General features: G+C 34.9%; 1 protein-coding gene across 4 annotated transcripts in view; it reads right to left on the bottom strand.

Moving 5' to 3' along the window:
- PIEZO2 (piezo type mechanosensitive ion channel component 2) overlaps nt 1-19,776 on the bottom strand; it is a 234,520-nt gene that overhangs the window by 55,756 nt on the left and 158,988 nt on the right. For 3 of the 4 annotated variants that reach the window (XM_088130643.1, XM_088130640.1, XM_088130642.1), the window contains exons 8-17: nt 16,224-16,392; nt 14,966-15,091; nt 14,524-14,562; nt 12,597-12,735; nt 11,859-12,016; nt 9,471-9,707; nt 7,484-7,607; nt 6,685-6,956; nt 3,635-3,783; nt 77-250 (exon numbers count right to left, since the gene is read on the bottom strand). In XM_088130643.1, the coding sequence (XP_087986769.1) occupies nt 77-250; nt 3,635-3,783; nt 6,685-6,956; nt 7,484-7,607; nt 9,471-9,707; nt 11,859-12,016; nt 12,597-12,735; nt 14,524-14,562; nt 14,966-15,091; nt 16,224-16,392 (1,587 nt within the window). The remainder of the gene's footprint in view (nt 1-76; nt 251-3,634; nt 3,784-6,684; nt 6,957-7,483; nt 7,608-9,470; nt 9,708-11,858; nt 12,017-12,596; nt 12,736-14,523; nt 14,563-14,965; nt 15,092-16,223; nt 16,393-19,776) is intronic. The other variant, XM_088130641.1, reaches the window with a different exon arrangement.

Raw genomic sequence — 19,776 nt, 5'->3', positions numbered from 1 at the left:
ACCAACCAACCAACCAACAACACAATCCAAGCCTTGAGGAAAAGGAAAATAAGAAAAAAATATCTGTTTTGTTTACCTGTAAATGGCATTGTCTTGCTTGCTGATTATGGCTTTTAAATCTGTGAGTTGGAGGAAATGGTCATGGAAGTAATGCAAGTGCAATATGCATACCAACAGAAAGGAGGTTGGGATAAAAATGCGAGTGAATAATTCTGCGGTAGAAAACTGCTCTAAACCAAGATCCTTTAGCCTGAAACATAAAATAATATAAGTTATAGCTGTATTTCCTAACTCGTAAATAATCTTCACAATCTTTTAGACTTGTCAGAAAGCACAAGTAAAAGTTAAAACATTTTTGTTTTTACAAATACTAAACAATTTTGAAAATTACAAAAACAGAAAAGTAGTAGTAGACATCCCTATGAGATTCAGAAAAGACTTGCAAAAAATGCTTCTAGAAATAGTTGTGAATTGACGACTTCCAGGGAAGAAATGGCTGATTGAACACGGCTCTGTTTTTTTGAGGAGCCGATGCCCACGGCAATTAGAGGAGCTGGCATCAGTTCAGCTGTTCGGAATCATCTCCAAATAAAGGAGATTGACAGGAACACCCCCAGGTATGTTTTACAGAGAAACCCTGTGAAGAGATTGCAGTCTAGCAATTTCTAGTGGGTAGAACCCTTTGGGAGTCAAGGGAAAAACATCGAGCCCAAGACATGGTGCAGGGTTTTCAAAAGGACACTAGATTTGCATTACTTCCTCGTTAATTAAAAGATCAAACTGCCTGTTTGTGATTTATTTGGCAATTAAAAACCTCCTGAAAGGCAAGTTGCTGTACACCAGGAGAATTTCCTACTATCCTGGAAGAAAGAAGACTAAAGTAAGTTTAAAGATCAAAAAGAAATATTTTAACGTTTGGAAACAGTGAAAGGGAATTAAGAATGTTGAGTGGGTACAGTTAAGAGGCTAGCTCGATCGGAAACAGATTTTTAAAGGATTGTTTTAAATGCTTAAAAAAATACAGTATGTGAATTTGGATTTAATTGCAAGAAAATCTGTCCCCTGCGAAAGTTTTGTTTCTGAAAATAAACACCAGATAAGACTGAACTTTGAAGATCAGAGGGAATAGAGAGTACTTTTCTGACCAGGACTGTAAGATGATGATTTATACCTGTAAAAGTGATTTATTTGGTTTAGTTTAAAATACATATGTGATTATTATTGGCCTTGTGTATGCTTAAGGGGAGATATCTTTTAGGTTTTACATTTCAGAAAAAAATTAGAAGATAAAATGCAAAATAGACCTATTTGTTTAAGCTTAAAATATATAGTTTATTATTACTGGCACTCTTAATGCTTTTGCTGATTTGATTGTTGAATATTTTTGATAATTCAGTTATTGTTTAGGAATGAGAAAGGGGATGAAGAGGGCCTTTTTTTTAGTAATATTAGAGAAAGTGTTAAATTACTGTTATTGCATATTGTTTGGAGGAAGGGGGAAGTCATCTTTCTTTCTTTCTTTCTTTCTTTCTTTCTTTCTTTCTTTCTTTCTTTCTTTCTTTCTTTCTTTCTTTCTTCTTCTTCTTGTTTGTAGCTTTATTAGTTTTGTATTAGTTTTTCTATATATATATATACACTTTAATACAAATATATATATGTGAAAATAGTTGTGAAATTTCTTATCTTTATTTATTCCTTAACCTAAAAATCTAAATGTAGCTGTACTGCATGGCAGGAAACAAAACCCCCCAAAAGTTAATATTCATTTAATTTATCCCGTATTAGTCTGGTACATTGTAAAAAAAAGAATTAAGAATCCTAATATGAGGTAACATGTAAAAACAGAACCAGATGAACGTAACTGAAATAATGTCTAAAAGACAGCAGATGAATTAAATTCAAAGACCTAAAATAATATTAGACTTACAACATATTAAAAGTCCTAGGAAGATAAAAAGATTGTTGCCTACTGTTTCAAGAACATAAAAATAAGGTAGCTGTCTTGTTGAGCAAAATGGACAGGCTGCTTATTGAATGATACTTTGACCGCAGATACAATCTGAGCAAAACCCTCTGAATCAAGCAATGCTGTGAAACTTTGGGATTAGTTTAAGTTTATAAGACTGATAAATTTCTTCTCCATCATTTTCTTTTGTGCAGCTATCAAAATTCACTTGAAGGTGAACAAAGGCCGACTGAGAAATATTCTTTCAAAGCTAAAGAGCTTTGTCAAGAAAAACTGTGATCTCTAGCCCCAAAACAGAAATTCATGAGTGGAAAACTTCTTTTTGCTTTGCAACAAACTATAGTGGCAAACTGAGAATGGATGCAGAGGCAACTGAGATGCCAAAATAATAATCTATACTACTACTACTACTACTACTACTACTACTACTACTACTAATAATAATCTGTACTAATAATATACTATGTAATAGTCACTTAGTAGATGCTAGAGTGGTATGTATGAATTTGTATAAGTTCTTTAGTAGCAAATGAATATTACAGTTCAGAGCAAACAGTTCTGAAAGTGTTCACTATCTAGGTAAAAAGTCAACTGCTTTTAATATACACATGAGAAGTCCTGATTAATATGAAACTGATTAATCTGAAACTTTGTAGCATAAAGTTACCATCCTGGCATATTGTTGCAAAATATAGAATATAGGGAGGTAATTCAACAATCATCTAATGGAACTAAGGAACACTAAGAAAAATATATTCAAAGTAAAAGGTATGGTTTTGACAAATTCACTTGAAAAGTTTTCCATATTATGATACAATCTATTGAGAAACCAAATCTTACACTGCTGGATGCTGATTAGCATTTATTTTCCAATGTGCTTGACTACAGAATGAGAGAGATGGAAGAAATGATCAACTACAGAAGTAAAAGCATGGAATTTGATCAAGGATGTACTGCAATAGTTTTTAATGTGTGAATTCAGCAGCATCTGAAGGAGAAGGTAAGGGGGAGAATGTCAAAAACAGCGTCACATTATTGTGACACAAACCCTGCTGCTTTTGAACTTACATCATGGCATCAATTTCAAGGGTGGAGCTTGTGGCACAAGTGTGCCACACTACTTTTATTATTTTGATGAAAGCAGAAAGATCATGTCGTGTGTAGGTTTGATCTAACACAACTGAGCCGGCAGCTTTGACCACTGAAAACAATGCTGTCATCAATTAATTTCTCCCATTTATTTTGGAATGTTTTCTAGAACGAAAACAACTTTAACTATTTTCCATCTAAAGCACTAATTAATAATAGAATGTTTAAATGTTATATCGTAGCCAGTCATACAAGAATAAGTACTGATTTGGCCTCCCTATGCTTCCATACTTGAGTTCTGAAGGGAATGAATTAAAACTAAAGGTACATGAAAAAATAAATAAATGTGTTGATTAAAGTTGAAGAGATAGGACAATGTATGGTAAATGATTTTCAAAAGAGAAGCTCAATATTTGGTTCTCCTAAAGGAACAGGTTTTCATTTGTAATCCTGAAAATACTTCATTAAGATTCCTGAACGTGATCAGTTCCAAGACATAAGGTATCTAGATTGATATTAGTGTCTCAAAATACATGATCCAAATAAATTGAATTAAAAGATGGAGTAACCAATACTCACTGATCATCATTCATGTTTGTCATGTTTTTCCACAAGTCAGGGAATGCTTTAAACTGATAGGTATAGATGAAAACAAGCACTAACATAGTGTAAACCACAACTGACATCCAAAAGTATTTCAGAATTCGGCGCCACCATTCATAGTGGACCTGGGGAATAAGAAATTGGGTCTTAGATAATTTTCATTATTTGCAGTTATTCATCATCATTCAGTCATCACCATTTCAGAAATTCTTCTAAGCCCACTGATACATTTACATACCAAGTTGCATTAAACTGATCTTAATTGTTGCTGGTAGAGCTTGTTCTCTTTCTGTTCCCCCACTCCCCTCACCCAGTCAAGAATTTATCTTGATTTTGATTGACTCACCTTTGTTTTATTTTTTATGGTTTTATATTATGTATACAGGATTTATTAATTTGATCTTTTAAGTCATTTTTAATCTAACAGCTTCTTATGCTTTGTAAAAAGGGCATATTTAATAAAAAGTAAAAAGTTAAAGAAACAGAATGGCAGTGTTCTTACTACAGCATTATGTATTATACAGAAAAGCAATAGCAATATCTCAAGAAACTTAACTATAGCTTATTGAAGGCTATGAAGGCTGCCAGAGATTAGGCTGACTCCAAAATGGTGAACTACAATGTTGCGCAACTTTCCATATATTTTTCATCAACTGGCTTCATGAGAGAGTCAGATTTTAATTGGTTGTTAATTATTTTATCTATTTAAGCTGATACTATAATTTTAAATGAGTTCTTGCTCTCTGTATTTCACACATCATACATACACACATCCATATATAACTTCCTGAACATACTGGCAGATACTTATAGATAAAACCAAAGACAGAGCCTAGACAAGACAATTTCTAAAAGAGGAAGAACAAAGAAACTGCTAATAGATCAAATTGTTTTAACTGCTGTAAACAGAAAACATATAGCTAAACTTTTAGGAATATATTTCTTCTAGTCAATTCACTTACACGTTTCCTAATACATGATTATTATTTGTACCTTTCAAAACTACCTTTGCTGAAAAATAATTAAGACTAGCAGCTAGCAGAGGATCAAATCAGTAACAAACATACATGGTTTATCTTCATGTAATCAGAAGAACACACATAACAACTAGCATCCATAGCAAACTCTGGTGATGACAAAACGGCAACATGTGTGATGATGTCATCATACCTATGACACAGTTACAAACTTGCGTCTTGAGAGCTGATGCAAATAATAAACCATGAACAGTAATAATAGCTTCATCACCAGTGCCATTACTTGCCCTTTGTCCCTTCTCTCCCTCATGCCTTCTGCTAACCCAGCAGGAAGCATTCATTTGGAAGTGTCTGGCAAACTGTAGGCTTTGCATCTTCATAAGAAAAGATGCCTAATAGGCCAATAATGACTGGAAAGTGGCACAAGTTGAATCTATAGAGTTGAAAAGATGCTGAATTTTATCATACTAAAAAAAATGTATTACATTCCCATACTATAACATTGATAGTTCTGAAGACACAAGTTCTGAAGAATCATCTAATTGTGGAATACATTATATTCTGTCTACACTCTGGGACACCTTATTTCTAACCCATTATTACTGTTGGTCGTACAGTCAGCCAGATGTTTAGACTGGATTTGGCATTTTTATCCACCTATTGAGTCCTTCCCAAGGACCTCGGATAGGCAGATGTTGTTGTTTGATGGTGTTAAAGGTATCATCGCAGGATGTAAGCTGTTCCAAGTAAAGCTGTCTTTTGCAATTGACTGATGATTTTGTCAATGTCAATGATCTTCAAGTGGTACTCCAGATATTTTGGGATTGCACCCAAGGTGCCTATTACTATTGGTACTATCTTTGCTTTCTTTTGCCACAATTGTTCTATTTCTATTTGCAGATCTTTGTATTTTGTGATTTTCTCCAGTTCTTTCTCTTCTATTCTGCTGTCTCCAGGTATTAGAAGAGAAAGAACTGGAGAAAATCACAAAATACAAAGCCCTGCAAATAGAAATAGAATTATTGTTGTTGTTGTTGGTCGCACCATCAGCCAGATGTTTAGACTGGATTTTGGCATTTTTATCCTTCTATTGAGTCCTTCCCAAGGACCTGGATAGGCAGTTGTTGTTCTTTGATGGTGCTAAAGGTATCGTCGCAGGATATAATCATAATAATATTATGGTTGGTTGCACAGTCAGCCAAATATTTAGACTGGATTTGGCATTTTTATCCACCTATCAAGTCCTCCTAAGAGCCCGGGATAGGCAGATGTTGTTGTTTGATGTTAAAGGTATCATCGCAGGATGTAAGCTGTTCCAAGTAAAGCTGCCTTTTGCAATTGACTGATGGTGATTTTATCAATGCTGATGGTGTTCAAGTGGAGCTCCAGATGTTTTGGGATTCACCTAAGGCGCCTATTACCATTGGTACTATCTTTGCTTTCTTTTGTCATAGTTTTTCTATTTCTATTTGTGGGTCTTTATATTTTGTGATTTTGTCCAGTTCTTTCTCTTCTCTTCTGCTGTCTCTGGGTATTGCAATGTCCACTATCCAGACTTTTTTGACTTTCTTATCAACAATTGTCAAGTCTGGGGTGTTGTGTGGCAAGTGCTTGCCTGTTTGAATTCTAAAGTCCCAAAGCACTTTAGCTTTTTTATTTTCTATTACTTTGTCTGTTTTGTGGTCCCATCAGTTCTTGCTTGCAGGCAAAATGGTGTTTCTTGCAGATATTCCAATGCCCCATTTTTGCTACTTTGTCATGCCATTGTTTGTAGTTAGTCTGTGCAATCTTCTTGCAGCAGCTGACTAGGTGGTCCACTGTTTCTTCAGCTTCTTTGCAGAGGCGGCATTTGCTGTTTGTTGCTGTCTTCTCAATTCTGGCCTTATATGCATTTGTTGTTGTTGTTGTTATTGTTATTATTATAGTAAATTATAGGTTAAGCTCAATTATATATAGCTAGAATTTCTATAACACAAGTCCAAAGATATATGTTGGTTACAAATGTTCAGAATAATAAAAATGTAGAAAACTAGAATTTTTAGTACTTACCTGATACAGGACTACACAAAACAAGAAGAGCATCATATAGATGATTTTGTACATGACAATTTTTCCCTCAAAGCTGACAAAGAAGAACATTCCTCCACAGACATAAATCCAGTATTTAACAAACATCGCCATCACCATATTTCCTAGGACTTTCACTACATCCTCTTCTTCTTCCTCCTCCTCTAATTCCCTCTCTTCTTCTTTTGAGGATTCCTCTTCATCTTTGGGAGATTCTTCTTCTTCTTCCTCTTCCTCTTTTTGGGATTCCTCCTCTGTAAATGTAAAATGTAATTTTGTCTAGAACGTATGTCATCAATTAACTTATTTTATAGTGTTACAATTATTCATAAAAAGTGCAACTGCATTGGTCACATCGGCTGATACACTATACTGTCATACTGTAAAACACAGAGACATCACATTAGTCAACTATGTAGTACATTTAATAAAGAAAATAAAAATTATTATACACATGCATGAATACATAATTTAATAGGAAAAGATAAAATAAGAAAAGAGAACTGAGGAATAGATCCTTTGGGTCACATCTTGAAAATCTGGATACAAATTTTAATGCCAGTTTTTTTTTTTTATTGGCAAGCTAATATAAAAAACTGAATTGATTGAGAAAAATCAGAAGCAGAGTAAAATTAAAACTGAGAGTTAATTCTTCATTTTTCCCTTATCTGCTTGACCTACACATATTTATACTGTTGAATCCTAGCAGAAGTATTTCCTAGCTCTATGGACATCAATATCATGAGGCTATTTTGCATATTGAGTTGAAATATGTATTCACCTTTTTCTTCACTCTCTTCCTCTCCAATTTTGACCTCTGACAAAACAGTTTCATTTAATTGCAAAGACTTCCGCTCAGTGAGGTGTTGTCTCAGCAGCAGCCAAAAAGTAATCGCAAAAAGTATCTGTCAGCAGAAATTGAAACCAAAGAGGAGACAGACTATTGAATACGTTATTGAATTTCCATGACCCACAGTACGGTGATAGCACACTTAGGATAAATTGAATGATGTTGCCAAACATCTTCCAGACATCAGCAAACAAAGTCTTGACCCTGAATTAAGCCATGTTGTAGACATTATTAATGTCCTCAAGGAGTATCCCTAGCTTTTCATCATAGCTATACATAAATACATATCATATTTATATGACATAACTTGTTCCCCAAATGTATATTCGATTACAAATGTCAAAAACACGTTAGCCAGTTCTAATGTATCAGGAAGGCAAAAAGTTGGGAAATGCCATCATACACAATGGACAGACCTGGATGATCATTAGAACCAAAGAGGTTTTTTATTCCTACTGTGCCTTGACTTGCAGACTACCTTCTCTGGAATTTTATAAATTAAGCCAATTACAAATTTAGGCATTGGCTAAATATTCGCCTTTACACATGTGGGTTTTTGGTTTTTTTTTTTTTTTGCTTTTTCTTCCCTCATTTTAAAAAATATTATTAACTCAAAGCTTTTATTTTAACATTCCCCCCCCCCCATTCATTATTGGATTTTATGGCGATTTCATGTACACAGTATCAAGATGCCTTGACAGAGGAATGAATGATAGAAATAGATTAAATAAATAATTAAAGGAGACTGAACAGGCTATTTTCTTCCAAAGTAATTTTTCATGATAGGAATACTTGCTTTATATATAAACTAATCACTAATCACTGATGTCAATCCACTCCCCTTTAATTAGCATTCAAAATCTTGTAGATCTAAGTAACAGTCAGTTATAGTGATGCTGACTAATACTAATTAAGAGGATCACCTGGTTTCTTCAAGGACAGAGCAGTTCTCTCCTTGCCAAGATACACACACACACACACAGGTAATTATTATGATTGACTGGCTTTGATTTCTTATGTTGCTCCCTTTTCTGTTTTAATGCTTACACAGGATATCTGCTATACTTCTGCTTCAAAATCTCCCAGGAGAACAATCTTTTCTACAAAGCAGCTTATGCTTATATTTTTTAAAATAAGCACATTTTGAAAAACATAATAGACAGAATTATGATCCAGAATTATGATCAATTTATAAGCTTGTTTCTAATGAAGGAAAGACTGTTTAAATCCAGAGTGTATTTTATCCTGTTTACAGTATCTAGAAGTCATTCCTCTATTATTATGGCATATGCATATTTCTTTTTTATACACAATATAATTTTTTTATGATAGCCACAAAGTTTAGATAGGACATTTTATAAAACACCTAATTAATGACAAAATTGTTGGCTAGATTCTAAAGCAGATAAATCATTTGAGAGAAATTCATTTCAGACATATCCAACAGAATATCTGGAACATTTAACTGGCTTTAAAAGCACTAATGCTATCTTTGGGAGATGATAATATATTTTTGTTCATTTTAACTTTAATTATTAATTAAGGAGTAGCCAGCAGAGAGTAAAGGGACTAGAATTCACTAGGGCAAGGCAGAGGAAACAGCAACAATAACTATAAATTATTTTAGAAATCTATGAAGAAAATTATTTTTCATCCAGGAAAAAAAAATTAATGGGCCCAAATAACTTACTTGTATTCCTAAAGCTATTCCTTAAATACCAGAAAGCTATTTGCTACAGTCAAATATGAGAATTCAAAGTATTTTAGGCATATATTTTCAGATACTAATCATAGTTTTCTTGTTGTACTTTTGAAAAATCTTCTTTAGAAGTTTTTACTATTAACATAAATGCATGAACCTTATGAAATGAGTATCCTATAGGCTGACCAAATAAGTTTCTGTGTGTATAATTATTACCTTTGATGCTAATTCAGGAGGAGCTTTTCGTTCTAGAAATCCAGAAACTTGACGAAGTTCATTATCATTCAGCTCAAAACTCCATATATATTGTAACGTTAATAATAAGTTTCCATAAACCACCATGAAAGGTGAACTTATCATTGCATATTTCCTTCTGTCACGAAGCATCCAGAGTATGCAAGACCATATCAATAATACAAATGTTAACCAACTATGGTAAGTAATACTCCAGGCCTTGAAGGAAAGAAAAAGAAATGAATATAATTTCCTCAGTTCAACACTCAAACAATAGATTTGAACTTTAGAATCATAGAATTGGAAGGGGCTGTTTAGGCCATAAGTCTAGAGCTTTGCTCAGAGCAGCCACAAGCTGGGAGCTTATTTCAGGAGCTGCTAGTTTGTTGCCATCTTGGCTCCTCCCCCTGCTCAGAGTAGTAATACAAACTAAAGATTTCCAAACAGATGGCCCTCTACTCTGTACTTGAATTACTTCCAGTGAATGGAAGCCCATCACATCTGTCGGCCATTGATTCCACTGCTTTGACTGCTACGAATGGTCTACATTCAACATGTTTCAGGAAATGCCCTTCCTGAAACTTGTCCTTCAGTCTGAAATGAGAGAGAACAGTTTTTGACCTTTATCTAGGTGACATCAGTTCAGGTATTGAGAGAGTGTGGTGGGATCCCCAGTCAATGCTAGACAAACTCAGTTCTTTTAATCTCTAAGGACTTAACTTAGTTTACTGATTCATTGATTTGGTTGATTATCCTAAACTGCCGATATTCTGAACTTGTTCCAGTTTTCTGAATTCTTCTTTTGACTTTATACCTTTATTGTGACCAAAGCAGAATAAAGTGGATGATTTGGAAATGATGTTCCTGTTGCATTTGCCTTATTCTTTGCTACCCAGTGGAAAGAAACTATGTAAATGAGATCAAGACTCTGTGTGTCTGTCCCCTGTATCAGCAGGATAATGCTCCAAAAACTGAACAGAACAGGATCATATTTGGCTTGATGCAAGAAGCCAGCACAAGAAAGATCAAGTTCAAAAATGGGTTGCGTATGGCTGAGGGCTTCAGAGAAAAATATTTCAGAAAAAAAGCCCCAATACAAATGCTAATGACTGTTCTGTTCTGATCTTCTCTCCCTTCTTAGTCCTGGTCATGGATCCACAGTGGAGCATATACCACTCACCCTGTGCTTCTTGGTAGACATACACACAAACACATACAGATCCAATGCAAGATGGAAATAGAAGTGTGTGTGTGTGCATGCGCACATGCAATATGCACATAGACAAAACATGTTACTTTATTACACAGAAGAAAAAACAGATCCCTGCATGATTTCTCTCATTCCCTGATTTCCCTAAATTGTTTGCAGTCATATCACAGTGTTGGCTGGTGTTCAGTTTGCAATCAACTACCATTCCAAATTCTTTTTCACAAGTATTATTTCCAAGCCAAATATCCCTTATGCACTACTTGTGCATTTGATGTTTGTTTAAATTTAATTTGGTTACTTTCCGCCCATTTAAAAATTTATGTCTATCTTATAGGGTATTAGAAGATGCAAATTTGATAAGCATTCCTTCCACCTCTTCATCCAATCATTGATAAAAACACTAAAGAACATAGGATCCAGGACCAAATCTTTTGGCTCCTGCTGCTACCAACTTCCAACTTCATAAGAATCCATTCAAGTACACATTTTAAGTACAGGTTTTAAGCCAGTTTGCCATCCAATCCAGGCATAACTAGCCTGCTGATCGTTTAACATTAAGTGAACTAAATGTAGCTTCTCACTTGCAGGAGAAGTCAAATGAAAGCCACATGGAAAGCTTAGCAGTGGAAGCCAAGCATTACATTAGCATGCTTGCTCCACCATAACAGATGAAAATTCTACAAAATTCTGTCTCATAGTAGCACACGGAGCAGACCAGTACCCATTAGCTTTGTCACCCACACAAAGTTTGTGAGGTCCTGCTACCTAAAGATATGTAAGAGATAAGAACAATACCCAAAGTCATTGTTAAAACAATAAAAATAACAGCATAAACATTGTATCTGTGAGTTTACTAATGCATTTTAATGCATTCTTTACTAGTCTAGCACTAAGCAGAAGCTGAGTAGATAACATTTGTAAACCACATAAAATACAATATATTATCCCAAGCTCAAGTCCATGATCTTGTGCTATAAAGATTTCAAGTTTCAAGATCACAGTGTAAGGTGAAGACACTTTTTCATTAATTCAAGCAAACTTGCAGCGATAACAGGTGAGAAAAAACAGATTTAAACAACATCACTGATAAAATGCGTCCTGGACCACAACATTGTCTCCATTTCAAGTTGGACCAATAGCCAATAGATCACATAACCTACCATCATGGCAATCAAAGCACAGACATAACTCTGTTTCATGATAAAATGGAAAACTGTGACCATTGCATGAACTTTGGATTTTTTTTCTTGCTCTGTATTTTCTTCTTCATCTTCTTCTTCCTCCTCCTCCCCTTCCTCTTCCTCCTCTTCTTTCTTTTCTGAGAAATAAAAAGAATTGTATGAATTGCAAATAATTTGTGTGTGATAGAGATTCAGATACTAATTTAGGTAATCTGATCATTGAAAGTTATAATAAAAAAGACAGTATATGGCAGGAATGGACAAGCATTTCTTGCATAATGATGACCTGGGGGCTGTGGATACATAATCAGATCTGTGTAACATAAGCAAGGCTGTTGGACACCAGGAAAGTCACATGACTTCTCCCTTCTAGGAAACCTAGATCACTGGGTTCCCATTGTAATTAGACAAATGTTCACTGCTTTTTTTTTTTTGCTACGCTCTCAGTATTCTGCCAATCAGCTTACAGGCAGCCCATGGAGAGTGCACACTATCATTATTGTAACTTCTCCAGCAAGATACACTTCCCAACAGCCCCCAGATTAATTGCAGACACCATAGGAAGCTATGGATTGGGATGAAAGCTCCTAAAATGGATGATATAGGTGATTTATAGGATGATACGTTGTCCTCCCTTGGTAAAATGGAAAAAGTGGATGAATATATACCTAAAAAATTAAACCACACAACTGTTCATTCTCAAGCTATTATGACTACCTAGGTCATTAACTGAGGGATCCCATTTGTATTGTGGTCTTGAGTACAGATCTGTCTTGGCAGGTCCATTCTCTATAGGGCGCAAAGGGTGTATGCTTTGATAATCAACAGGTGTACCATTCACTGTCACAAGCAGGATCTGTTGAATGAGGATCAGAGGAATCCTTTGAAAACAGGCAGCATGTTAAAGCAATCACTTCTATTACTTTTCTTAATGTAAATATTAATGCTGCTTCAACTTTCTTTCCCAGCCATACACATTAAATATAAAATGTGACACATTCAGACATTCAGATGATCAAACAATGTTTGCATACAGTACATATACAAACATTTAACATCCAAATCAATGGCTTTTTAAAGAACACTTATATGGAAGTACATTCAACTGAATTTAATGAACTCTATTTTCAAGTAATTCTGCTCATGAACTTAAAAAAAAAAAGAGTTATTTGTCCAGAATGTCAACAGCAATTGGTATACATTTTCTTCTGTGTTATGGTACATAATAATAGTTATAATATACCTATCAGCTTTAGAGAGTAGACCAGACTAAGGAACCAATGTCATATAGGTCCAAAACAGCTTTATCCTTGTGTGAATTAAGGAGGGGCCTGTCTGAAGCATTTTCTCAAGTAAGTTTCTTGGAATAGACTTAGGGTCTGATCATTGCCTTGGTGATGGGTCTTCCCATTGTCCTTCAAGGCCATTCTTTATGCCCTCTATATCACCCCCAGTATCACAATAGTTCCAAATACATATCATTATTACCATAATGTCCTGCCTGTTAGTCTTCCATACACATCTGACTACTTTAAGGAAACAGGATGCTGGAATACATATTTTTTAAATCTTCTCCAACAGGGCTGCATTTACATTTTCATAAGACTGCAATTATTACATTATCTTAATAAATAAAAAAATAAATGAAATAATAAAAATTTTAAAATGTGGATTATGAAGAACTATTTTTATATTAGAACCATACTTCGATAAATATTTTATTTGCAGAATAGGATAATTAGATTCTTTTAAGTAGATTGTGGAGGTGAGTGCTGTTTTTCCAGAAGACTCTAGATCTCTTAATTATAAATACTTGAATAACATGTGGCAAAAGACTCTGTCTCAGTGCAATGCACATTAGGAAATACATGTTGTTAGGAAAGACTCCAAGTGACTGTGATCTGTGTTACAGTATTCCTGAGCATACAGAACACTGCCATTGAGTTGACATACAGTATGAATGATCATGGCAAATCTGCATTTCAATACTCAGACAAGAGCAGATCCCACTAGCCCTCAGTCCATTCACTATGCATGCTTAGAGACAAGGGAAAAGTCTACATGGTCTATGCAAAGACTATACAGGTAGTCCTCACTTAGCAACCACAATTGGGACTGGCAACTCGGTTGTTAAGCCAAGTGGTCACTAACTGAAGCTGTGACTGTACTTATGATCTTACTTCAGCTTTCCTTTGCTCTGCAAACCTGCAAAGGTTGTAAATGTGAGGATTGGTAATAAAGTTACTTTTTCATCACTGTCATATCTGTGAAGAGTCACTAAACGAGGCAGTTGCTAAACGAGGACTACCTGTACATTCTTTGGTATTAGAAATTTTATTGAAAGGCAAGGTGACTGTTGGCTGGACAGATGTAATTTTGTTAGTCCTATGCAGGCAGAAACTGCTACCAAAAGGAGACACTAAAACTGTGGTGGGTTGGCTTGGTTAGAAAGGCATTCTAGATTGGGAAGACAATGGCAGGAAACCAGACCTCTAAACTGACTGAACACTGTTAATTTGGATCAGTTTCTGTTCAACCAAATCCTTCTATCCCTACATAAAGAAATCTATCAGAAATTGTCTAACTCTAAACAGAACCAAATTTATTGTGCAAATTGACTGCAATTTTGAAACTATGTACTAACATCAGATGGCTTGTGTTCATCCTGAGTCAATGACAGAAGCTGCAAAAGCAAAGCAAGAATAATTTATTAGTTTAGAAAGAGAGAGGATGCAATAATAATATAATATAAATCTTAAGAATGATAGGTTTTACCTTCAAAACCACTGCATGCTTAGTAATATCTGAAAATTTGTATCAAACTATATAGGGTGGAGTGTAATTTTATTCTGAATACTGTACAATAGCAACATAACTACTCAATGATGGACAAATGCATGGTTAAAGTTACTGCTGATAATCCCAAACATAAATTAATATTATATAAAGCCTTATAACTAGGCTGTTGGAGTTCTACCAGGCTAGTTCAGCAATTGTCTCCAGACTAGAAGTGAATCTGCATACTCAGTCCTTGCTAAAAGGGTTAAGGAGTACAAAACAGATGAATTGATTCCCTTAGACTTTACTTTTCTTTCATCGGTTGTGTAGCGACTTTTATACCACAAGCTGCGTCTTCTTTCTGCAGTTATTTGAATTGGGCTGCACTCTGTTTCTTCTTCCTTATTTATATCTGATTTGTCATCATCAGGCATCTGTTAAATAGGAAAACAAAAAAGAAAAGGAAAAAAGAAAAATTAACTCTGGAATGATTTTGAGAATAAAAGTTAATCTCTCTAAAAAGATTAACTTTTCAAATAAAAAAGTCATCTGAAAAATCTAGGCAGTATCTACATAGTTTATATGCAGCTCAAATTGTTTTTCACTCTAGTCTTCACAAATTAAGCATTAACATAACTGAGTGCAATATTTTCTCCAAGAACAAGTTCAAATAATGGACAAACATCAGTGGGCAATGGTAACCACATCTTGCAAGACAGGATCCATATTTCACAGGTCTTCCTGCCTAGTTGTATGATTACATATCATCTTAAGCAGTTGGGAATGTTTCCATAGTAAAGTAAGAGGCATTTCTCTTACTCATCTTCTACCATGTCAGCTAAATGATTTCATGCTATCCCAGGACATGTCCAATAAAATATGCTGTTTGTTTTCTCAAGATATATAAATGTTAGACTGCATACCATTTTAAATAAGTTTGTACAAATACATGGAATTATTTTATGTAGAACTATGTACAATGTTTGTGCACCTAGCAACAGGTAAAAACATTATTCCAGCTTCTAAATTCACTAACACAATCAGGAAGATGTTTGTTTATTCATCTCCTCCAAAATACTTGGAAAGAAACTTGTGCCAACCAACATACTTGCAATAAAATATTGTAATGCATATTTCTGTGGCATTCCTGAAACTATTTTCATGAATTTCAGTCAAGGAAAACCATGTATATGATGGGAATCCATCATTAAACATATCACTAAGTACTACAGAGCTTTAATTTAGCATCTTATGTCAGGGGTAGACAAACCCTTGACCCTTTTTTGTGGCTCCTGGAGTTCTCTCAGATTGCAATTGCTCAGTGCTGGCAGTGTAGTTTCTTGATCTTTTGAGACAGGAAATGCGTGAAAACTTCCAGGCAGAAAAACTATATTGTGGAATACCACAGATGAATGTTAGATATTAATAATACTTTGGAGGAGGGAGGAGAAGAGGTTCATTTATAATGCAAAGGTATTCCCTTTTTATGCACAAATGTCAAAAGCAATCTGTATGCTTTTGTCAGAAGGATTAAAAAAAAAAAGATAATAAAGATAATTATTTCACCTGTACAATAGGTTCATTTAGCCAAAGTCGAATGAGAGTTGCTAGGGTATAGTACAAGAGTAGCAGTAAGATGGGGTTGGTATGGTGGTACCATTTCAAATTTTGATTGGTTATGAGTTTCCAAGTGCTTGAGCAGTTGGTCTGAATAACTGGAGTGATACCAAACAACCTGTTAAAATTTTATATAAAAAACAGGGCATTACATAAACATAACATAACATTTCATCCAAGCCATCCTTCCATAATCTTTTGCATTCAATATGGGCTTCAACTCCCATAATTCCCAACCATCTTAATAAGCTGTATTCACTGTTTTTACAATAAAGAACTAAAAGTTGCTACAACATTCACAAATCACTTCATTTTGTTCTATTTTCAAAATTCAGATTAACAAACAGTTATTGATTCTGCTTCCAAATTCTTCATAAATATTAAGAAGCATCATAGCAAAATTAACAACAGGATTAAGTAGTGATATTTTCCTGTGCTTGAAAGCCAAGCAGAAGAGAAATGTTTTAACATCTTGGCGAAAACTGAGAAAAGAGCAACTCAATTTAACATCAAAGTTCTCTGACCTGATTGCTATAACCAAGGACCTGCTCTACATTCTCACTCACCTTGATGCTGGAACATACTGAGAGCCTCTAAAGCAAATTTGTAACTACGAGAAGAAATTTATACAGGAAGCAGCAGATTTTCAGATATCTTGAGAGTTATTCCATGCTTCTGAAGTATAGCATAATGCCAGTTCTAAACACTTCAATCTAGCAAATACATGCTTATAAGTAATACAAAGCACGTGAGGGGCTATCATATACTCATGGGTTTCTGAAGCTCGCAGAAACAACAAGATGAAAAGTTCTGTATATAAAATGGAAAAAGGGGGACATGGTGGCGCAGCGGCTTAATGACACTGAAAGTTGCCAGCCAGAAATGGTCGATACTTCAGCGGTTCGAGCCCAGCCTTCGCGTTAGCAGGGTGGGCTCCTGTTTCCTCCCCAGTTCCTGTCAACCCAACAGGTCAAAAACTCACGTGAGTAGATAAATGGGTACTCTCACTCCGGTGGGAGGAAAAATGCTGGCGGCGCCTTGCAAAAAGGAGTTGGGAGCAGTTGCTGGTAGCATGAAACCGCGCACGCCCGAAAAAGGTGCAAAGCAACAGAAACCCCGCCTCCTGCGCTCACCAGCTGGGCTCTGCTCTAGGAAGGAGGCACTGGCAAACCACTTCTGAAACACCCTGCCTTGAAAACTGCAAGGACTCATCCAAAGCAGTCACTGCAGAGTCGGTAACAACTGAGTGCAGATTAAATAAATAAATAAATAAATAAATAAATAAATAAATAAATAAATAAATAAATGCATACATACACACACACACATATAAAAATGGGGATTTGCAGAATATGATTAGAGGAAGTGCCTGAGCAAAGACTCTATGCTGGTGGGTGCATACCTTCTTGGTATTTTAAGTGCTGCACCACATTGCTTGCTCATACCTGAGCAGGTGATCCACTAGAACTCCTAGATCCTTCTCACACTCACTACAGCCAAGCTAGGTGTCTCCAATTGGACACCTATGCTTTTGTTTATTCCTATCAACATGCATAGAAACACCAAGGTGATAGTATGCAAGTCCAATGCAGTTTTGACCTGCATTAACAGAAGCACTGCATACAACAGGCATGTGAGATAACAGTTCCTCCTGTATTCTATGCTGGTTGAACCATGCTTCAAGTATTGCATCCAGTTCTAGAACAGATTCAGAGGAGAGCTACCAGGATTAAAAGATACTGGAAATCAAGCCTTATGAGAATAATGGAAGAAGCTGGGCATGTTGTCTTTGGGGAGATAAGACAGCAATTTACAAACATCTAAAGGACTAAGATGGAAAAGGAAGCAGACATGTTCTCTGTTGAAATTGAGAGCAGGATCAACAGATTGACATTAAAAAGAAGAAGACCCAGTCTAAATATTAGAAGGAATTTCCTGATAGTAAGAACTGTTAAACAAGAGAAGAGTCTACCAAGAAAAGGCTGGAGGTTTTCAAATGGAGGCTGAATAGCCACCTGCTGGAGATAGTTTTCACTGAGGCAGGGGTGAACTGGATGGCCTCATGCAATTTATATGTTCTATGATTCTAGGAGGTGTGTGTGTGTGCCTTTCATTCCTAGTTTTCATGAAAAATCTTAAGTAGTTTTATTTCAATCTACATTCATAAACATCCTGTTTTTCACTGTTCTTTTTCATTGATGTACACTGACTTTTAAGCTGATGCATTTTTTATTATGGCTTTGCTGAAACATTGTATACTGTGCTGTAAAAATAATGTCCTTTGAAAGAAATGTGTAAATCTTTTAAATCAAATTAATCTCTATAGAAAAATACATCAAATATGAATTTGAATTTTCTAATGATAATTTTGATGAAGTATATTTCATTAAAATAAGAATTTAGAAAAGAACATTAATGTGATTAATATTTTAAGTTATGGATGCCAAAAAGAATGTTATGACTTTTTAAAAAAACATTATACAAACAGTGTACTGTAAAAGTAAATGTAGCAGGTGGTTGCACCATTGTTCTCTGTAAATTTATTTTCCCAGCAAAAGTTTAGTAAATTAATATAATCATATCTCTATGCATATGCACTTTGATCTGCTTTTCCTGACACATTTGTAACCTGTGACCTTAATACAAATGCAAGATACTGATGCAGCATTAAGGCTCATGATGATGTCAGGGTAGAAATATTGTTGCTTTCCAAAAACAGGAAATTGTTGCTTTCCAAAAACAGGAAAATAAGTTTTATTCTTCTTCTACTATCCAGAATAGATGACCACAGAAATAACCACCATCAAACACACACAAAAATATTTATTACCTACACTCTTCCTTCACACACTTCTCCTCCTAACATTTTTCCTTCCTTATTTGAAAGGAAAAGTTGTATATCTGGTTGCTGCTTCTAACCCAGAAATTCTTCATGGTTGTAAACCATTAAAAATGCATTTTTATTTCAAGCAGCTAGGTTCAACATTTAGTTTTTGAATTCACGTAACCACTTATATTTGGATTCCATGGATGAAAATTCACATATAGGTGGTCCTACTTTAGATACTAACACATACTTGTTTCCAAATGAGACATATTTCTTATAGATTTATCTTGGTGCATATAAACATACAAAATAAATTTAAAGTATACATAAACTACAAAAAGCTTAATCATATCAAATTGCCAACAATGTGTAGATAATGTTACACTATGATCAAACTCTCATCACTTGTGTCCATAAAAGCTGGAGTTCACACATGTAATTATTAATCACTGGATTTCCTATATACCAAGTAAACTATACATACATATTTACCTCCCAAAGTGTTATGATTAAGCCGTGTAAATAATATACTTGCAATAAACATATAATATATATATATACAAGGGCTGAATTATTATTGCTACTACTATAATATCATGGAGTGGGGGCTGTATTCCTAAATTCTTCTATACATTTTTCCTACTGAATTCTGGCTACCATTATTGACCAAATCTA

This window comes from Python bivittatus, unplaced genomic scaffold (genome assembly GCF_059951505.1).
Source record: "Python bivittatus isolate LINGU-HERP-01145 unplaced genomic scaffold, Pbiv_v1 ctg000840_np1212, whole genome shotgun sequence".
In the NCBI taxonomy this organism is placed as follows: Eukaryota; Metazoa; Chordata; class Lepidosauria; order Squamata; family Pythonidae; genus Python; species Python bivittatus.
Note: the sequence above shows the minus strand (reverse complement) of the source record. Positions and strands in the feature narration are given on the sequence as shown.